This window comes from Manihot esculenta, chromosome 17 (assembly GCF_001659605.2).
Source record: "Manihot esculenta cultivar AM560-2 chromosome 17, M.esculenta_v8, whole genome shotgun sequence".
Classification (NCBI taxonomy): domain Eukaryota; kingdom Viridiplantae; phylum Streptophyta; class Magnoliopsida; order Malpighiales; family Euphorbiaceae; genus Manihot; species Manihot esculenta.
This window is the reverse complement of record NC_035177.2, coordinates 27,373,755-27,395,841: the sequence shown is the minus strand read 5'-3', so window position 1 is coordinate 27,395,841 and position 22,087 is coordinate 27,373,755. Positions and strand designations below refer to the sequence as shown.

The 22,087-nt window shown below is 30.2% G+C and overlaps 1 protein-coding gene across 5 annotated transcripts; it reads right to left on the bottom strand.

Annotated features, from left to right (window-relative positions):
• Window positions 1-11,681: 11,681 nt before the first annotated feature.
• LOC110605372 (putative ALA-interacting subunit 2) lies at window positions 11,682-21,219 on the bottom strand. 5 transcript variants are annotated; one of them, XM_021743896.2, is made up of 9 exons: window positions 21,042-21,214; window positions 19,683-19,864; window positions 19,188-19,252; window positions 19,025-19,099; window positions 18,796-18,912; window positions 18,208-18,278; window positions 14,015-14,312; window positions 12,995-13,284; window positions 11,682-12,026 (listed from the first exon to the last, which is right to left on the bottom strand). In XM_021743896.2, the coding sequence occupies exons 2-9, from the start codon at window positions 19,759-19,761 to the stop codon at window positions 11,972-11,974; spliced, it is 1,050 nt and encodes a 349-aa protein (XP_021599588.1). In that variant the 5' UTR covers window positions 19,762-19,864; window positions 21,042-21,214; the 3' UTR covers window positions 11,682-11,971. The 5 variants fall into 5 exon arrangements, with proteins under 5 accessions (XP_021599588.1, XP_021599590.1, XP_021599591.1 ...); XM_021743898.2 differs by having other exon boundaries at window positions 20,914-21,049; XM_021743899.2 differs by lacking the exon at window positions 19,025-19,099 and having other exon boundaries at window positions 21,042-21,215.
• Between the last annotated feature and the right edge of the window lie 868 nt (window positions 21,220-22,087).

The following is a 22,087-nucleotide window of genomic DNA, read 5'->3' as shown; positions in this document are numbered from 1 at the left end:
TTGACAAGCGACCCACCCTTTCACAAAATCAATTGGCTGCGGGACTGAAGCGGCAAAGGATGGAGAGAAGAGACTGGCTTTGGCGAGTGGGTGGCAGGGTGGGTGGCCGGTGGGTGGCTGTGGGACTGGCGACTGGGGTGGGTGGCTGTGGCTACGGGACTGAAGAGAGATGAAGACGCGACGGATGGAGATTAGGGAGATTAGGGATTTGGTTTGAGAGAGATGAAGGTATCGATGCGGTGCCGCGTGAAGAAGGACGTGGGATGGGAAGTGAACTTAATTGATTATAAAACGCTGCGTTTAAGATTAAATTCGGTCGGTTCGGTTCGACCGAACTATTTTGATTCCAAAACCGAACCGACCAATCCGAATTTTTAAAAAATTAAAACCGAACCGAACCGATTTTATTTTAAAACCGAACCAAATTATTAAATTAAATCGGTTCGGTCGGTTATTTCGGTGCAAACCGAACAGTGCTCACCCCTACGCTCAGCTCAAAGACCAGGCTCCAGTCAGATTTTTCGATCAGGCCGGCCCAACTCTTTCGGTCCAATAAATAGATCTTCTCTGGGTCTAGTCTTAATCTTACCTTTCGGTCCAGCTCGGAACCAAGAAGGAATTCAGCTCATTCGCCTTGTGGGACCACTCACATGCGTGCTCGGAGAGAATCAGGGGCCGTTATACATGGAGTAGCGATCTGATTTTCTCGTACGTCCATATCAACGTGACAGGGACAGATGGTCCAATGACGTACATTCTGTTACACGTCACTAGCGGACAAAAGAAAACATATAAAAGGAGAAATACTCTCCTCTAACTCCAAGCCTTTTCTAATTTTACAGAACTCAGTGTAAAATCCTATTTTCTATATATCAGATCATCCATTTGCATTTTTCAGTATTAGACAATTCACATAATTTTTCAAAAACTTTTAATCAAACCGCGTTGATGAAAATTATAAAATCAAACTGATTGGGTTTATTTTTTGAATAAAACAGTGAATGTGCTGAATCCTAACTGGATAAGTTAAATAAATGGAAATAATGGATGTTCAAGTCTTCAACATGACATAAGCCTCTCATGGATGAGATGGGTGACACGAAGGAAAATAAATAAATAAATAAATCTCAATAATTGACAATAAAAAATAATAATTTATTACTCAACATTAAAAGCCACAAGTAAACGCTTGAGCAGCTTATAAAAAGAAAAGTAAACACAATATCAAAATTTATAATAAAATAAAAAAGTCGGTGAAGGTGCCGGACTTCTGAACCCTTTGGAATAATATATTAAATTATTAATTATCTATTAAATTAAAAAATATTTAAATTTGATCATTTATAAAATTCAAAATTGTAATAGAAGATTCTATATTTAATATAGTTTGAAAAGTTCTACAGATATAATTATGAATAATTATGGCAGAATATGAAAAATATACAGACATAATCTGATAGATGATGATCAGATTGTATTATCTTCCTTAAACTCGACACCTGTGTAACCACCAATAATCATTGTCATTAGTCATGAGAGAATATTATTTAATCAAGACTTACTGCTTTTGTCTTTTAGGATGATAATGTTATTTTTAATTTCAAGATTACAATAATTGAATTTTTTCAATAATTTCATAATTTCAATAATTTTAAAATGAGGTAATAAAGTTTTCTGTAGCTTAAAAAGAAAATTTAACCGACATTGATTTTGCACTCTTTCAATTTTCCTTGGAACATGCCTAGTTGTCGATATTGTACGAGGTGGAGATTGGAACAGTTGAATTGGGCCAGAGCCTAAGCCTTTAAACTGTTTGGGCCCAAGTAAACTAAGGAGTCTTCCCAAATAAATTACTATTTTCCTTTCTTTTCTTTTCTTTTTTTCTTTTCTAAAAATTTATAAAAAAATTATTTTGGAAGATTTATAATTTATTATTGAGTATTGATATTATTAGTAGGGCAGTTATTATATTTTTAAAAATCTATTAAAACATTCTTATTTTTTCTCTCCGTTAATAAAATAATATTTTCATCTATTTCTACAGTAAAAAATATAGCAAAAAATTAAATTACCCTTTTTTCTCATCCTCCTTCTTCTTTGTCAATTCTTTCATTCTCTACTTTTTTTTCTTTAGTTCTTTTTTTTTTTCTTTTTCTTCTTTAATTTTTCTTTTTATTATTTTTTTTTAAGAAGGAGAAGGAGGCTATTCTTCTTTTTCTTTAACATCATCATCATTATCTTTTTATTTTTCTTCTCCTTTTTTTTCTTATTTAGGAAGAGAATGAAAGACTATTTCGTTGATAAAAAAAAATGATGATAACATTTTAATAGATATGAGAAAAAATAAAGATATTTTAGTAAATTTCTGTAAATGTAGGGACTGATTTGTTAATAATAACAATATCAAAAACTAAATAAAAATATTTTATTTGAGGGCAAAATTGAATTTTAAAAATTTTCTCTCTCATCATTTATCTATTTTTAATGAAAAAAGGAAAGAAAGACTATTTCGTTAATATAGAAAAAAAATAAAAACGTTTTAATGGATTTTTAAAATTATAGGAACTGACTTGTTAATAATGATAATATTTAGAGATTAAATAATAAATCTCCAAATAATTTTTTAAGGTTAATTGTATCATGCAAGTATGGGATATTCAAATTTGTTTTTCAAACCCTAGTTGTGTTGTTTCTATTTGCATGGAGGAAGATTTTTCTCCATGTCTTGTGTGGACATTTGCTTAGTCACTGGAAACTTGTCGGAAATCACTAGTTCACAACGCAACGTGGTCTGTAGGTTGCCTACTACCATCAAGCATCCCCAGTCATCAGTGGATAATGGTTGGTCATCGGCAAGATTATAAAACCAGAAAACATAATAGGTTTATTTTGGTTAAATGTTCCATTTCACCATTGTATCGGAAAGTTCAATTTCAACCATTTTTCACTTTTTATCCATATTAATCTATAAATATCCTCAATTTAGCCAAAAATTGAAAATTTTGAATTAAATATCTTCATTTACGTCAAAAGAATAAGATATTCAATTTTTAAATTTTAGAGTTAAAATTTTAATTTATTGATTTGATCTAAATCAAGAAGTTCAAAATTTTATTTTCTTTATTTTTAGTCTAAATTGAATCTAACTCAAAATTTCTCAATTAATTTAGACAAAAACTTAAATATGGGATAAGTTAAATTTTTTAAATAATAAAGCAGCGATATTGAGTATTAATCTAATATATTTTTTAAATTCTCGTGTAGTATCTTTATTTATAAGAAAAGAATTCAAATTAAATTTTTATAAAATTATGTATGAATTTATTTAAAAAAAACAAAATCTTGTAAGTTAAAAAAAATCAATTCTTTCATTCTAAATAAAAAATATGATAAAAAAATTAAAATTAAATTGAATTCCTATAACAATTTTGATTCCAAACAAGAGAATACAATTCCAAACAAGGGTAAATGTATTCTGCAACCAAATCTTCTGCCAAACAAATGAAGCTGAAAGAAACAATTTTGGCAGAGGTGGTGGGCGAGAATTGATGGTGCAAATGGATGGTGGTTAGGATTGTAGCACTAGCCACTAGGGGTAGTATTATAGGCAGTGGTTATGGCAGCTATGGCGCAGCGGCAATGGAATGGGTTGGGGGGGGGGGGGGGGGGGCAGTGAGGTGGTTGGCCTACGGTGGCGGTGCTGATAATGGTGGCTTGGTGATGCTTTGCAATAGTATCATTCAATAATTGATCTCTTATAGTTACCTGATAGAGAATGCATCAAAGCTGAAATTTGAAAACTTTACGCTCATCATTCAACTGGGTAGATGTGAAAACCAAATTATTTCAAAATCTCAACTAGCTAGCTTGATGATTATTACTGAAAATTTTTTATTATGTACAACATTGAAATTACAGACTCTTCTGTTGCTCTGTTACTAAATATGAGCAACTCTTGGTCATCAAAACCAATTCCCAATCCACTCCCTCAACTGAAAAACAACAAAAGGGGAGAGAATTAAAGACCCAAAAACAGAAAATTAAAAGCAAAAAAGCTTCCTTCAATTCTTCAACAAGGAATTCCAAGAAAGTTCTCAGTTTTCAAAGATTGAAAAAGATCTCTGAACCCCTTTAGGAAAGTACTTGGAGTTAGAGGCGGCGGCGGCAGCAGCAGCAGTAGCAGCAGCACTAGAATTAGCTGAAGAAGAAGCAAGAGATTTGCCTGGGCTAACATCTCTCTCCTCTTCATTAATTGTATCCATCATCTTTGATGCTCTATGCCTCATTACAGTAATGTATTGTGGTGGTGCAACCTCTAGAATAAACTTTGCTAAGCGTGAAGTAGCCATTGTTTTCAATTCTTCGGCAGGCTGAAGAGCTTAACAAGAGAACAAAAGCTGAGCAAAGGCTTGGTTTGAGATGTGAATGAACTGAAGCTATGGGTAAGATTTATAAGGAGATGCTCAGGCTAAAATTGAGTCACTGGTCCAAATCAAAAGAGGGCTAATTGAAATTTAGCATTATCAGTTACTGCCGCAACCCACTTTTAATATTAATTGCAGAGGCTTGACACTTCTATGATAATTTCCAAAGATAGCTTCGTCGTGGGTCCTTGTTTCTGGCATGTGTCACACCTTGTATGGAAAATTGGATTATCTCAAAAGATATGGTTTTTGTTGTGATTGATTGATTCCAAATTTGCGCTTTTCTTCGTTGAAGAAGGAGCAGCCTGTTGCTTGCCATCTGTCTGTTTATTTATTGTGATAGAAATGAGAAGCTCTTGTAATTTTTCTGATTACTTGCTTCGGAGGGAGACATGTTCTCACATGAGGTCTGATTTGAACAGTGAAGCTTAGCCGGAAATTTCTTCATAAACTTTCTTGTCTTTTCAGGGAAGAAAAGGCCATCTTTGGCTGCCTGGGATTCTGAATTCATGCATTGGTGGGATATATATTCACCATAGATATTAACTTTATATATTAAATAACATATATTTTAGATTTTATGGCAGATTTGAACCGGATCTAATATTGCGACGAGGGCGAAAAGTCTTATCATAAAATTCGAACAAAAATTTCATTGTTTAAAAATTAATTTTATATTTTAATTATTTTTTAAATATTTTTATAATTTCACATATTAAATTTTTTTTTCTATTATAAATAATATTTTCTTAGATATTTATAATATTTTTCAATTTTTTCAAGAGTTTCAATAAAATTTTTCGGCTTGTGATCTTTCACTTCTATTATTTCATTTTAACCAAATGTTATTAATTAAAACACCCGATAAAATCTGATCAGTTCTATATTATTAAATTTCACTTAAGTTTAATTTTATATCATTTAGGGTGAGGCTTGTGGAGAGTTTGATCATTAACTATTTGCATCTAATCTATATATTCGTTTATGAATTTTTAGTTAAATATACACAAATTTCTTTGTCAAATGATATCAAGTTTATATTAAATGCAACCTAATATTTAATATTGATTTCTTTTCGTTTTATGTTTGGAAATTAGAAATTTATAAAATTTTAATTCAATTGATTTTTGAAATAGTTCTTGCATTTAGAAATATTATAAATAAGACAATATAATACTTTTAAATTAAAAATTTATTTTTAGAAAAATAAAAATATGTTTAAATTAAAAAATTTTATTTTAAATAATAGTCTATATAATAATAATAATAAATTTTTATGTTTATATTTCGGATCATATAGAGTTATTTAAAAAAAAAAATCATATAGAGTTATTGGAATTTGATCTAACCAAGACCAGCCCTTAAATCTCTCTTTTGCCTTTTATTCATGGCAATTAAACACTTGTGTTCTAAGATCATGAGCAGCAGCCAAGGCCAAGGACCACAACAGTTTTTGTTATATAAAGAAGTTTCCCTTGTTCAATTGAGACTTTTCTTGATTTTGTTATTTTGACTTGGAAAATTGTTTTCACATGAGGCTGCAAGAGCAGAAAGCAATGTTTCTACTAATATTTTTCTTGAAAAAATGCATTTTTTTTTTTATGTTTTAAAATTATATTCTTAATCATATCCTTTCAAAACCCTAATTAGCTTGAAAATATTTATCTCAGATTCCTTCTGCTTTCTAAGACAATTACAAACATGGGAATGAAACTAAAATTATCTACCTAAATGTATAGTTATCAGATTCTGATGACAACTTAGTATGATGGGGAGGATGGTAACCTCCAAAAACAAAATTCTAGTTATGAAGTTTTAATTAATATGTTATGACATATAAGAATGAGTAGTATTAATTTAAATCAAAATAATCGATCGAATCAAATCAATTTAGTAATTTAATTCGATATTATATTCTTAAAAAAACAGTTATTTTGACCAAACAAAATTCAATAAAATCAAATTGAATTTATTTATTTGTAATATTATATCATTTTGATAAAATAACGAAATCAACACATTGATTAAAATTAAAATATTTGAGTTAAATTTTAAAAAATTAAAAATTAAATATAAAAAAATATATATATTAAAAAGTCTAACCGATTGAATTGAATGACTCATATCAAATCAATTTTTTTTCTATTTTAATTCGATTCGATTTTTATAAATATTTAAATATATTTCGATTCAGTCAAAACTGATTCAATATTTATTTTTAACAGATACAAATATAACGTTTTAGTTAATTTTTTAATTAAAATTTGTTGTTTAATTAGTTTAGAATGGTATCTCCATGTTGGATATCCCCATATAAAGGCATGCACTGAGGTTACCTTACCTAGCTAATAGCTACACATGAAGACATGAAGGTTTTTGAACATGGAAAATTTTGTTTACATTTTTCTTGCCTACATGCTAGGCTATACAGATAGTGGGTCATTTCGTCTCTTTCATCATAATAATGATGGTATATATTTTAAATCATTCGATTATTTAAAATTAATTAAATCTCTCAAATTTATTATTAAATCTTGCTGATTAATTTTTGAATCTAAATTATCCATTAAGGGGAAGAATATGGTAATGAGAAGCATGCAAGGATTTGAAGAGGTGACACCATCTCTTTTCATAGCTCCTAAGAAATGTTCAACTTGTCCAAATTTGGAGACATAAGGATCGGAGAGATTTTGAAGTTGTGCGGAAGAGGCTGATGTTTTTTTTTTTAAAATTGAGAATCGGAGATTAGAGAATTAGAATTTGAGATCTCTTAAATCTACTCATATGCACTTACTACTGGTTTAAATCTGTGAGTGCGAAAATGATGTTCTTTATTCCTTTTATTCTTTTTTTTATTTATTTTCTGTCGATGAATAAATAATTACTAAAATTTTATTTTTTTTAATTTGTCATTTACTCGCTAAAGTGATATTTTTCTTGCTTTTAGATGTTTCAAAATAAATTATTAAGTTGATTATCATATCACAAGATATAATTTCCTTTTTTGAGTATAAAATTTTATAAAATAATTTTAATGCAGACGGAGTTTATAATAAATTTAAAATATAAATATATAGACTCTATTTAATTTTTAGATTAATTAATATACACGAAAGTAATTAAATTATTTTTTTTTAAATTATTAATTTCAAAAAAGTGTATATCTTTATCATATATTTCCTTAAAATTTTAATAAAAAATTAAAAGAAAATAAAATTGAAGAGAGGAGTTGCTATCAATGAGAAAATCTCACGTGGCTTTTCTGAACTTATAATTTTATAATTTTAAAACTAAATTATTAAATTAAAACTCATTAGGTTCGTTATAAAAAGATTTTCAGATTAAGTTCATTAATTTCTTACTTACAAATTATCAATATTCAATGATTTTTCAATCAATTTTCATAATTTAAAAATATACATAAAATAATTTAATTTTAATTAAAATAAAAAATTAAGATAAATTACAATTTAATTTTTAAATTTTTAATATAATTAATATATCAATTTTATAATTCCATTATTAATTAAAAAAAATAAACATTTTAAATATCTAAAATAAATACTTAAATCATTTTCAATATAGATAAAGAATTTTATATTGTATAAACTATACTTTGATATTTAAGTTTTAGCATAATTGACATATCAGTTTTTATATTTTTAAAATTAAAATTTTAAATTTTTTTATATTTAATTCATTTAAAATTACAGTTTTTTTATTTATTATAGACATTAATTTAAAATTAATGAATGGTAAAGTTTTTTTTAAAAGTATAATTTATTTCTAAAATATATTTTATAAAAGTTTATAACTTAGTTAAAGATTATTTTTTATCACTTAAAAATAATTAAAATTGTAAATATTTTTTAAAAATTTTAAAATTATATGTATTAAAGTTTTTTTAGCGAATGAAAATTGAAAAATAAAAAATATTAAAAATTAGTTAAATGAGATATTATAGACAAAAACTGATAGAGACTTAAGTGTTCTTTTAAATAAAAATTGAAGGATCAAAATATTTAAATTATAATAAATAAGGATAAACTGATTATAGAGAAATTTAAGTATATAATTTTAAAATATATTAATCAATCCATTAATTATACTAAAACTTAAAGATTCAAGTGTAATTTATCTATTTAAAAAGGATAATAAAGATATTTTTATACTTTTAATGGAAAAAATAGATCGAGAGGCCTCCAATTTAGACGGACTGATTATGGAGAGATTTAAATGTTCAGTTTTAAAAATATAGGGATTAATCTATTAATTATGCTAAAATTTAAGGATTAAAATATAATTTATCTAAAATTAGGTCAAAAATAAAAAATTATATAATATAAATCAATTTATTTCTTTTTTCCTTTTAACATAGCAAAATGAGTTTTATTGTATCTAATATATATAATTTAAAGAAAAAAATTGTGTAAACTAAATTCCTATGAATTTAAAAAATAAAATTATTGTGAAGTCCGCAAAACTCATTAAACTCTATATATTTAGGTTTTTTTTTTTTTTTTTTTTTTAAGTTTTTCTTTTAAATTAAAGAATTGAATCTTCTTTCTTATCATGTTTATAAACATTAAAATCATTAAAAAATTTTAAGTTTTTGAAAAATTTTAATAATATTTATAAGTTTCATCAAATTCATACGCTTTTTTTTTTTATTAATCCTTACGAAAATATTTATAAGTTTGATCAAATTTATACACTTTTTTTTCTATTAATCTTACGGAAAGATTTCTAATCATGAATTCTGATATGAAATAACTAATCTTAAATTTTAAAACAGGTCTTGAACGGAGCCTAACTTTTATTGTCGAGATATGATGAATACTCACGATAATTTTTTGAAAAAATAATTTGGATATGCACGATTTTTAAAAGTGTGACGAGAGTTGCAGGACTGTCACAAAATTCGATATGAAAATTTCATTATTTAGAGTATCAATTTTATATTTTAATTATTTTATATTTTAATTATTTTTTTATATATTTTTATTTGTTTAGAGGTTCAATTTTATATTTTAATTATTTTTTTATATATTTTTATAATTTTACATATTATAATTTTTTTATTATTATAAATAGTCCTCTTGACTATAAAAATTCATTTCTCAATAATTAAAAAATTTTAATAAAACTCCTCGTATTTTAATTTATCCTTTTTATTATGTCGTTTTAGACAAACGATATTAATTAAAATTTCTGACGGAATATAAACATTAGGATATGAGATTCTCGTAAAACAAACAAATAAAAGAAAAGAGAGAAAGAGAATAAAGATTATTAAATATTAATAAGTTAAGAATAAATTAACTATATAATCTACAAAAAAGCATGCAGAAACAGATCATTATGTACAAAAGAAATGATGAAAAAGAAAAACAAAATGATCTGTTGAAAATTTAGCCAATCACCCATCTCAAAAATTGCATGTGAAGAACAACACATGAAGGTTGCTGCTGCTGCTGTTGCCATCTTCCTCCATGCATTGCGATCTTCTTATTATACCAAAAATCAGAAACTTGTGATATACATATATATATATAGATTCATGAAGTAGCATCGACGTATTTATTAACCAAAAAATAGAATGCAAGAGCCAAGATAACAGGGAGAAGAACCACAACCCTCTTGGGAACCACAACAGCTTCAAGATTTTTGTGAGAATTATATTTATTATCGTTATTAAGACAAACTTCTTCAAAGATGGTTTCTAGCTTTGGATAACTGGAAGATTTCCTGTGAGAAATCAGAAGAGTTGGTGCTACTTCACCAAAGCTATGCACGTACCTCATGCCCTTCACCATTTGCTTGCAAAAATAATTTGAGATTATTGGGTGAAGGGTATTGGAGGTTTTTGCTAATAGACTTTTTGAGAGAGAAGGACTGCTATATGTGGTACTGCTTTTGGGTGTCCAAGCCTACCATGAGCCCTTTGCTTATAAAGGAGGAAGCAAATTTTTTCTTTGCTAAATTAAGAAGACAACATGGAAGATTTGAATCTGTCTCTCTTTAGGATGTTACAAAGTTAGGCTTTGCATGGTCGACCGCTTCTTCCGAAACTATTTTAAAAACAAAGCATTCATGCACTTTTCTGGTGTAATGTTCCTTAACGGTACAAATTTATTTAAATTGAATTTATTTGATATTATGAATTCACATAAAATTATCAAAATAGAAAAAATAACTTTTTTTTTAATTAAAAAATTATTTTTTAATATTTAAATATAAAAAATATAAAAATATATTTCCTGAAATAAATAGAGGCTAAAATATGAAAAAAATTATTGGTAATGTTTAGCAGATGGGAAGTGTCAATAATTGAAGGGACGGATCATTAACGAAGCTTCAAAAATCCACCACACGATTTGGTTAAAACTTCAAATCGAGATTCCCTAAGGAAGAAGCAATTAGGTAAGACTTGTGGATAAGCCATACGAAGCTACTGTGTGATTTTTCATGCTCTCTATCTATCTGCAAAATTGGCTCTCCGCTTGGCTTCCATGCATCCAGGAGAAGACACAGAGACCCACACCACCACCACCACAACCTCTCCCTTGGGAGAGACACGTGATGCATTCCACACCAATTGTAGGTGGCACGTGGTGCTCCTCATTGCTAAGAAAAAAGAGGGTGCCTTCAGGCTTAGGTCGCCAGTCAACCTCTTGTTTTCCCATCATTTTGGAGTAGGACCCCCGTCCCTACGAGCTTATCCGTAACTTTGGGGTCAAATTTTGACCCAACTTATCCCTCCTAATTACCAAATTAGAATGGAAGTTAATGATACATTATTGGAATTCATCTTATAATAATATCAAAATTTTATAAATGATTTAATTAGTGAACCACAATTTATTTCTCATTAATAATCTATATTTTAAAAATTTGAATACATCAATAAAATATATTAATTTTTTTTAAAATATCAAAATTCATAAATATTAACATAAAAATCTTTTTTTCCAATTAATCAGTTATTTATCTTAAATGAGTTTAGATAATAAATACTTAACATATAAAATCTAAATCTTAAATTCATCGTAAATATTAATTTATAAACTTTGAACTGTTTTAAACTTAAACCATGTACATTAAATAGAATCGAAATAAATAAATATGAGTTTTCAAAAATATTAAACCTATTCCAAATAAATCCTAATGATTAAAGAGTTTCTAATCTATTTCGAGTCGGTACGATTTACTCATATGAATGGATTTGAAGCTGATCTTTTTCAAAAATTTACTCTAGTGGAGTAAGCTATTCATTCCCATTTAATATATTCATAAAACAAAAATAACAATACAACATTCATGTGGTGTAATGGGGATGATCATATGAGATCAGCTTCCTATGAAGAGTATGTATGTATACAGATTACAGAGTAATCAACAGGAGATTTTAATTCTTTTGAATCAAATAAGAACACGAGTACACCTTTGGCCTGAGGTATTTTGATATCACTCCACAATTTCAAAATTTACACGAATCTATGAGATAGCAACCATCATTAAATAACTTGAATTTGAATGTCATCTTCTCAACTAGAAATTCCTTTTCTATTCCAGGATAAGTAAGTTGTGTCTCCAAACGGCCTGCAAATAAAGGTGCAGCACATACAGACCAAGATAAAACTTCAGCAGGAAAAAAAAAGGAAACAAGAAGCAGATGATAATAATTCTACTGGAGATCAATGAAATCAGTATTTGGCGATTGATCAAATATATTAGAACAATGCATATGGAAGTTTGAAAGTATGGAACTCCAGAAAACTAACAGTTTCAAATACATTATATTATAGGCCGACATGGAAGAGAAACAATCACACCAGACATATATTTGAGGCAAAATGAAGCAAGGCAATATTTAGTTATGTAGGCTTATTTAAAACATAAACATAAATAATAGGATTTAAATTGTAAATTATGTGGTAGAGAGGGCCAAACCCATTAAGAAACCACATGTTCCAGAGATGGAAAGGTGTTGGAATATTCAAAGAAGAAAAAAATAATAATAACAATAATAATAAAACAGTTCAGGTGTAAGAGAACTATTAGCAAACATCTGATAATTGTAGATTTGGGATGACCAAAGCATGCTACATTTTTTTTTTCTTTTCTTTTTTCAGAAACAAAAAAATTGAGTGCTACTAATATCCATATGGTTCATCCGACTAGTTTGGGATTAAGACTTAGGTTGTTATTATTGCTGTTTGGATCCAGGAGAGGAAGCTGGGAAGAGAATGGAAAATTTCCAGAATTATTCATGGTGAGGTGGTGAATACAAGACCAAATAAAAGAACACAAACACTACCACCTAACCAAAAAAAGAACAAAAACGGGTATTAGGAATGAAATCCAAGAAACTAATTTTTATTAGAAGAGTATACATAGGGAGATCAAATTTCTGAATGGCATGTGCAAAAATGAGGCTAGAGGAAAGTAGATTCACATATATTACATGATAGTCATAAAATTCAAAATGCCATGGTTTAATTTCAGATGTACAGCAAATGCATATGCAGTGATTTGGGGTAATTATGATGGGAAGCAATTACTATTACCTTGGGTTTTTCAAATGAAGCAATAAGAAAACAAGTGAGAGTATTATGGCAGAAGAACCAACAAAGATGTAGGCAACACCGAGGAAGTCATTCCTTCCTCCTAACCAGCTTGATGTGGAAATAACAAGCTTCTTTTTCCCTCCAAAACTGTATGTATTGTAATTATTCATCACCTCAACAACTATGACATTGTCTGCTTCCAAATCTTCTTCAATTCTACCATACATCTTTCGGAAGCTAGGAAGGGCAGAAGTACGCATCCATACAATAAGATCCTCTTGTTCAGCTAGCTATTAACACAATGCACCCCGCCAGAAAGCCAACAAGAACAAGAAAAGAAGACAACAGCCCAAGTGTTAGAAAAAGAAAATGTTCAAAGAATTATATCAAACAATTAGTTGAGGAGACTTGATCAAGATGAACCTGAGAAGTTGAACCATAAAAACCAAAAAATTGTTTTCAGCATATCATGTAAATACAACACAATAAACTGCACGGCATGCAAACTAATGTTGCGCCCAAGCAAGAGTAAATGGAGTCCTCCTAGATTTTCATATTCAGTTTAAGTAAACATGCAGATATGTATGATAGGTGTTCAATCCCTAAAAGAGGGGGAAAAAGAGCAGTTCCATCAAGTAATGGGTTTGGTAACCATTTCCTTCACTATCACCACTTAACAATTATATTCAGTGTTATAACTGGTCTGGCACGTTCCATTACCTTTTGGCATCACAATGCAACAATATGATCTGCGACCAGATTCAAACATTATAATGTTTTGATGATGCAAACTAATTGTTTATTTTCATTTTCCAATACTCTATAGATAAAAGGACAGTTAAAAGGGAAGAAAATACAACTGATGACTGTAGGATAGTTGTTCTAAAGGCTACAAGAGAAGATGACAAATTGAAATAACTGAGAGTAAGGCTGATGCTCGAAAGCTGTTAGTTTTTTCTATTATACTCCAAGAGGTGTGAAAAGCAAACTAACAAAATACCACACACTATTAACACTCACGGGGGTATTAGGATCTAGCTTTCCACCACCAATCAAGCTCCCATTCTGGAAATTGAATGGATATACATGCTTCCCAAATTTGTGATTTCGGTCACTTTCCCATGCAATGTTCTTCCTGTTGACCCTCAATTTTCCTGTCCCACGAGTAAATGTGTATGTGTCATTGAACAAACTCCATGCAATCAGCCCACAAGGGACAATAGGAAGACCATTGTTGGACTCTTCAGGTTTACAGGAGCTTGTGTCGTTGTATTTTAGTCCATGTAAGAGCTGCTGATCACTTCTACTTTTGACATACCTGCAAAATTTTGAGGAGCTGTTCAGGCAAAGTTACACGATGCTGAAACAACAATTGAGATTATTTAAAACAAAGAACTCCATAGATACCAAGCCAAAAAAGCAACTAAATTTCAAAGCGATTATGTAAATGGCCTAGATTCATAGTAACCGTGTGCATAATTAGGGATATGATTAAAATATAATTAGACTATAATTAGAGAATTAATTTATTCTTGTAAGTAATATATATACCAAAATTGGCTTGAGGGGATCATCAAGCATCTTTCTCTAAAATTCTCTGCTTCCCTCTCCTTTTTTATCTCTGTTTCATAGTATCAGAGTCAAGAAACTTCACCTTCTACAGCATCTAAAGTCATGTTAGCTAATGGTTCACAAACTCAAGTTAAAGGGGTAACGTACATCTCCTTCCTTCTATTCCCTTGACTAATGTTTTAGTTACCCCTGAATGTCCATACAGTCTAATCTCTGTCAGTAAATTGACTAAAAATCTTCACCATTCACCATTTAGTCATCTTTACTGCTGAATCTGTGGTTGTGCAGGACCGGAGTACTGAAAAGATGATTGGAGCATGATATGAATCACAAAAATTGTATTATTTTTCCACTTCTATCTCTCCAACTGCTTTTGTGTCTACCACTTTCGCTGAACTCATTCATGGTCGTTGGGGACATTCAAGTCTAAACAAGTTACAAAAATTGGTTTCTAGTCTCTCTTCCTTGCCTTTTTTAAAATGTGAATCTTGTCAACTTGAAAAGCAAACACAGTTTCTTTTTCCAAGCGAGTCAATAATAGAGCCACTTCTTTATTCGACATTGTTCATTCAGATATTTGGGGTTAAGTCGGGTTAGTACAACTCAGGGATTTCAATATTTTGTTACCTTTATTGATGACTATTCTTGTTGCACTTGGCTTTTTCTGATAAAAAATCGTTCTGAGTTGTTCTCTATTTTTCAGAAGTTTTATGTTAAAATCCATAATTAATTTGTTGTTCACATTAAGATATTGTGAAGTGACAATGCAATAAAATATTTGTCTTCCTCATTCACTAATTTCTTGTCTACTTAGGATATTACTCACCAAACTTCTTGTTCTCATACCCCACAACAAAATGGGATTGCCGAGCGAAAAAATCGGTATTTGCTTGAAACAGCCTGCACCTTACTCCTACACCACAATGTTCCGTTACATTTTTGGGGGAAGCTGTTTTTACTGCCTATTACTTGATTAACCAAATGCCTTTCTCTGTTTTGCAGCATCAAAGTCCTCATTCTGTTCTATTTCCTAACTAGAATTCCACCCAGTTATCTCTGCATATTTTCGAATGTATATACTTTGTTCATGATCATACTCCTGGCAAAGATAAACTCCAGTCCAAATTAGTTAAATGTGTTTTTTCAGCTATTCACGGCTTCAAAAAGATTACAAATGCTATGACTCTGCTACTAACAGATATTTTGTGTCTATAGATGTCACATTTTTTGAAACCTCCTTACTTTTCTTCTAGTCCAGCACACAAAACCTTTGTTCCTAGAGTTTTGTCCATACCTTCGACTCTTATTTCTCCTTTGCCTCAAGTGTGTCCATCTCCCACTTTTATGCCACCTCTTCAGGTCTACACACGTCGGCATCACCCATCTGCTAATAACAATGACATTCCTCTCCCTGATGTAGGTATTTCTAATGACTCACTTCCCGTTCCATCATCATCTACTTCGGTCATGCCTTCAGCAGCAACAACCACCCCTCCTCTTGCTCTTCGAAAAAGTATTCACTCTTCTCGAAATCCTCATCCCATTTATAATTTTATGAATTGCCATCGTTTGTCTCATTATACTTTTGTTTCTGCTATATCAGCCGTCTCTGTACCTAAGACAGCTAGAGAAGCATCGGACCATCCTGGTTGGTGTAATACCATGGTTGAGAAAATGACTGCTCTTCATAACAATGGAACTTGAAAACTGGTATCTTTACCACCTAGCAAGTCTACTGTTGGTCGTCGATGGGTTTACACAGTTAAGGTGGGACCTGATGGTAAAATTGATCGCCTTAAAGCTTGTCTTGTAGCTAAAGGTTACACACAGATTTTTGAGCTTGATTACAATGATACTTTCTTTCCAGTAGCCAAAATAGCTTCTGTTCACCTTCTTATCTCATTGGAGGTAATTAACTACTTAACCCTTCATCAACTGAACATTAAAAATGCCTTTTAAGCTCGCCAAAGAAGTTTACATGGAGCAACCTTTAGAGTTTGTTGCTCAGGGAGAGTCAGACTTAGTATGTCGTCTTCGATGCTTTTTGTATAGACTAAAACAGTCTCCAAAAGAATGGTTTGGGCAATTTAGCATTGAAATTCAACAGTTTGAAATGTCTCGAAGCAATTTTGATCATTCCGTATTTTTTGTCAAAACGGTGATAGATGCATCTGATTGATGGTCTATGTTGATGATATTGTCATTACAAGAAATGATCATGATGGAATCTCTCCGCTTAAGCAACATTTGTTCAGTCATTTCCAAACTAAAGACCTGGGAAAATTGAAGTATTTCTTGGGGATTGAAGAGGTACAGTGTAAAACAGGTATTGCGATTTCTCAATGAAAATATGCTTTGGATATATTAGAAGAAAAAGACATATTAGACTGTAGACATGTAGACATTCCCATAGATCCAAATGTCAAACTTGTTCCTGAGCAAGTGGAGCCACTTAAAGATCCTGCTAGATACAGAAGATTAGTTGGTAAACTCAATTATCTCATTGTCCGCTACCAGATATTTCCTTTGCTGTAAGTGTGGTTAGTCAATTTCTTCAAACTCGCTACCTTACAGTAGTCACAAGGATGTAGTCATTCGCATTCTTAGATATATCAAAAAAGCTCTAAGACAAGGTCTACTCTACGAGGACAAGGGTCACTGACAAATTGTTGGCTATTCTAATGCAGATTGGGCAAATTCTACTTCAGAATATTATATTGTATTATGATTGGAGGGAATCTTATATTCTGAAAAAAGTATAAAACAAGGTGTGATTGCAAAATCAAGTGCAGAAGCAGAATATCGAGCTATAGCTCTAGCAACATGCAAACTCATTTGGTTGAAGTAACTCCTTCAGGAATTGAAATATGGCAATACTGGCCAAATGAAGCTGATATGTGATAATCAAATTGCTTTTCATATTGCATCAAATCTAGTTTTTTATGAGAGGACGAAGTATATAGTGGTAGATTGTCATTTTATTAGGCAAAAGATTAAGTCGAGATGCATTTCTACTAGTTTTGTCAACTCAAATGATCAACTATCAGATGTTTTCATAAAATCTCTTTGGAGTTCACAAATCGAATATATTTGTAACAAGCTTGGAGCATATAACATGTACGCTCTAGCTTGAGGGGGAGTTTTGAAATACTTTTTGTAAATAGCCTAAATTTGTAGTGATTGTGTGCATAATTAGGGATACGATTGGTGTGATATGATTGGAATATGATTAGACTATAATTAGGGAATTAATTTATTCTTATAAGTAGTATATATACCCCAATTGGTTTGAAGAGAATCATCAAATATCTTTCTCTCAAATTCTCTGCTTCCCTCTCCTTTTTCATCTCAGTTTCATCTCTATTTCAGGTTCCACCATTAGGGGAAAAAAAGGTAGATTAAGGTAGAATGTTTTATGAAAACTGCAGGATTGTCTCAATGGTTCCTTTAATCAGTTTATGATACTAAAAGTTTCCTGCAAAACCTAATGGTAAAAGGCTAGTACAAACAGTAAGTGAAAAGATTAAAATGCATGCAACAAAAATGAAGGAGCTAATCAATGCTAAAGAAACTAAAGGAAAATTTTGTGCAAATAAACCAATCATACCACTAAATTGGAGTAGAAAGGAAAGAACTCTGACCTCCGGTGATTTTGATAATAATTATCAAGCTGATAGTATATGTAGATTGGAGCTTTCATATACTTCGGCACCTACATAGCGATTTACAAACCAAATCACCAAAAGGTATTGATGCTGCATAGAACTTACTTGGAAAATGTCTGATGATGAGAAGACTAGTCGGGAAAAGTAGGCCCCCAAACCCTTGTTTTGATATTCTTAAATAGGAATTGCAAATTTTATCTTTTTAGCAAACAATTATGTAATATCTTATCATGCTGGAAATGCTTTCAGCATGTCTTTAGGATTTTTTTTTTCAAAAGAATTGTTTGTGTTAATATGATTCCTTATTGGTTTAGGATAGCATTAATCCTTTTCTTTTTGGTCCAAATCCTAAGAAGTTTAGGATGCCTCGTGTGATGCTTATTATTCAGTTATAAGTCAGGTTGAAATTTCCGCAAATGTTACTCCTAGATAGTGTGATACTTATGAAACATTATGTGTGATGCCTTGGGAAGCTTCATGTATCTCATATGATAACTATGTTTGGGCTTCAACAATAATGACAATTTGTACAGAGACAAGTTAATGCCTGAGAAAAAGTATAACCTTCAAGAAGCGAGTGCAATTTTTGGGAACTGATGTATCCTTGATGTACGACACCTTGTTTCCTTTAAATGACTCAGGTACACAATCTGCATCATATCGGTCCACGATTTCAACAACCTAAAAGACGATTGAATTCTCCACTTAATAATGGAATTCTTTTAAGTTTCAATGCAAGTAGAGGAAATGAAAAGCCTCATAGCAAGCTAATGCAACTAGAAAAGGTATTTACACCACGAGAAGTACGAAGAGTGACAAGCCCAATGGGAATAAAAACAAAACCCAGCAACAAAAATGTAGCAATAACCTGCAAAGGGAAAGTCAATCCTACATAAACAACTGACAATAGTATATGAAAGAAAGATTCAGATATATATTGCAGTTTTCACACTCACCCATGTTGGTGTTAAGACAGGTTTACAAGCTGGAAGACTTTGCTGTTTGAACTGATAAACAAAATCTGCCAAGCAACATCAAAAAACAGAATAAATGTTCAAAGAGAAAATGAGAATTTGAGAGGGAGAAAAGGAAAAGTATTCTTAAAGACCACTTCTATGTTGCAACTGTCTGCCTATCAAATGTCCAACTTTGAGACCTTTAATAGAAAATGACTGAACAAAGAATTCATTTATGACCAGGAAGACTATAGGCATGGGCAGCAATGGGACTGAATAGAGAGTGATGATCAGTTCTTTTAAAAGAAAAGCAGATAAAGTTAGTGATAAAGTAAGCACAAAACTAAAATGGAACTATGACTGTTTTTGGCTGAGTTCATTACTAAGTTCCTTTATCTATTTAAATAATTAAAATTGGGACTCCTCCATGGTAGAAGTGATCTCCAACACCACAGTAATGCATGTTTTTTAGGGGTAAACAAGTAGGCTAATCACCTTTAGATTGCCCAGAATGTATTGGAATTGACCGAACTCTTGCGGAATCCGATGAGGTACTCCCACCATCCACATCCATCAATTCTGAACTTCAGCAATAACGTGTAAATATCCAAATCCTTTGAGACCAATCCTTGATGTCCAACAGTGCTCACGCAAGAAGTTCACTGTATCTATATGAGCTGCAAAATATATATATTTTTTAAAAGAAAAGTTACTATCTGTGCTCATTCAGGCCAAAGGCAAACTTGATAGCTTAAGTTTCAATTTCTATATCTAATTGCCAAGCAACCAAGAGAAGAGGGAAGTGATAAAATCTTGTGTTTTCAAGTGAAACAGATCCAAAATTTTGGCTGATTTAAGTTCTGGCCCTGAACTTGAGGGTCTGTTTCTTAGGAACAGGCATCTTAGAAACCAAAAATCATAAATTCAACGTCTTATATTTCCCCCCTCCCTCAGTGTTTTTTGGCACCAAAACAAATAGGGAATAGATGCATTCTAACAAAAGTAAATAGTCAATTGTTCTCCTTCTTTTTTTTTCTTCCATAGGTTTACTTACCTAAAGTCAAAATTTTAAAAATTAAAAAAAAAAGTAAAAAAAAAAATAAATGAACCAAGCCAAATAGTTTGATTTTGCTTAGTTGAATGGGTACCCAATAGGTTCCGAAAGAAGTGAGAAAATTCAACTAATCCTTACTTTCACAGTTTCAGAAACTTATTTCTATTAGTGCACAAACAGAAGTAAAGAAAACTCCGGAAGCTTAATGTACTACATCTACATTCCAAATAAGCCCTACAAAATATCACACAAAAAATCCACGCACTTTAAAAGTGTAAATTCTTATGTGATCCATGATAGGTTATTATTATTTTTTGGAGGGTTCCAAGTAGTAATCTAAGCATATAAACTTGCTTCAGGATTTCAGCTTCTCTTATTGCAAGCCCCCAAATTTAAGTTAATCTCAGCAACGATACACACCAAAACAGCTCTTGATCTCTGAATTTTCAACATTAAGAGTTCAAATTTCAAGCACCAGTCGTTCAAATTTCCATAAATTCATCATACAAAAAGAAGAAAAAGTCTCCATAGACAAAAACTAAATTATATATAAGCACAAACCACATATAATCTAATAGATTACATAAACACACAAATGAACCACAGATTCCAAAATGAAGAACACCTTCGCATTTAATTCAAATGAGCAAAACAACTAAGCTCGATACTCACATCAGTCACGAAAGAAATAGCTCCCAAGAAATAAAATTCTCTCCTTTCCGTTTGCAGTTTTCTTAATAGAAAAAGCGAAATTAAAGATAAAAAAAATGCTGGAGAAAACAGAGAGAGAAGATGAATACCGTGAAGTATAAATTAAATGTCCTGAAATAAAAATGAGAATTTGTTAGGGTCTGTGATTTGGAGAAGAAGCGAGGTATTGCTTTGGTCGAGAATTTTGGAATCTGGGTTTCGTAATTTTCAGATATTTTCGTCTACCTTCCGTCTTTAGCAAGGCGGGTGCCCAATCAAATGGCATGCATTAGAGACTACGACTTGTCATTCGACTCGACGAAATTGTTATTTGGCCAACGATATGTCGTTTATTTGACGGCAGCTCGTTTTTTTTGTTTTAACCCTTGAGAATGGTCCCCAATTCCAATCAAAGGTATGTTTAGTTCATTTCTTATTTTTTTTTCTCGTAAGATATGATATTAAAGTAAGCATATTTTATTTATTTATTTTAATACGTACTGATATTAATTGAATTTTAAATTCGAAATATCTTAATTTTTGGAAGATTTCAATATTAATACGTTAAAATTTTTTATTATATTTAATTTAATTCGCTTAAAGATTATTGTAATTGAATTTTATTAATGAATCATTATAAGAAAATTAATAATGAAAATTTATAATTATAATATTTTGTGTTATTTTAAAAATTATAATATTTTTTCATTATCTTTTTAGTTGGCCCTATTATTCGTTTTTTACTTTTAATGTAATAAAATTAAGGTATAAAAGTTTTACTGATTCAAAATTTAATGAGTTAAAAAAATAAAGGTTTTAAAGTTTTTTTAATTTTTAAAAAATATTACTTTATTTCAAAAAAAACCTTTATCCAAATAAATTTAATATTTTTAAAAAATAATTTATATTACAATTATTAAAGTTTAATAAAATTCACAACTTAGTCCATGCAAAAAATTTAATTCTTAACTTTTTATTTTATTATTAAAATAGTTTTTCTATTAATTTTACCATTAATCAATTATTAATAAAAAAATTAACTTAAATTTAAAGAATTAAATTATTACAAATATTAAAATCATAAAAATTAAATTATTATACATTATTAAAATTATAAGGATTACATTGTTATATAAAATAAAATTAAAATATAAAA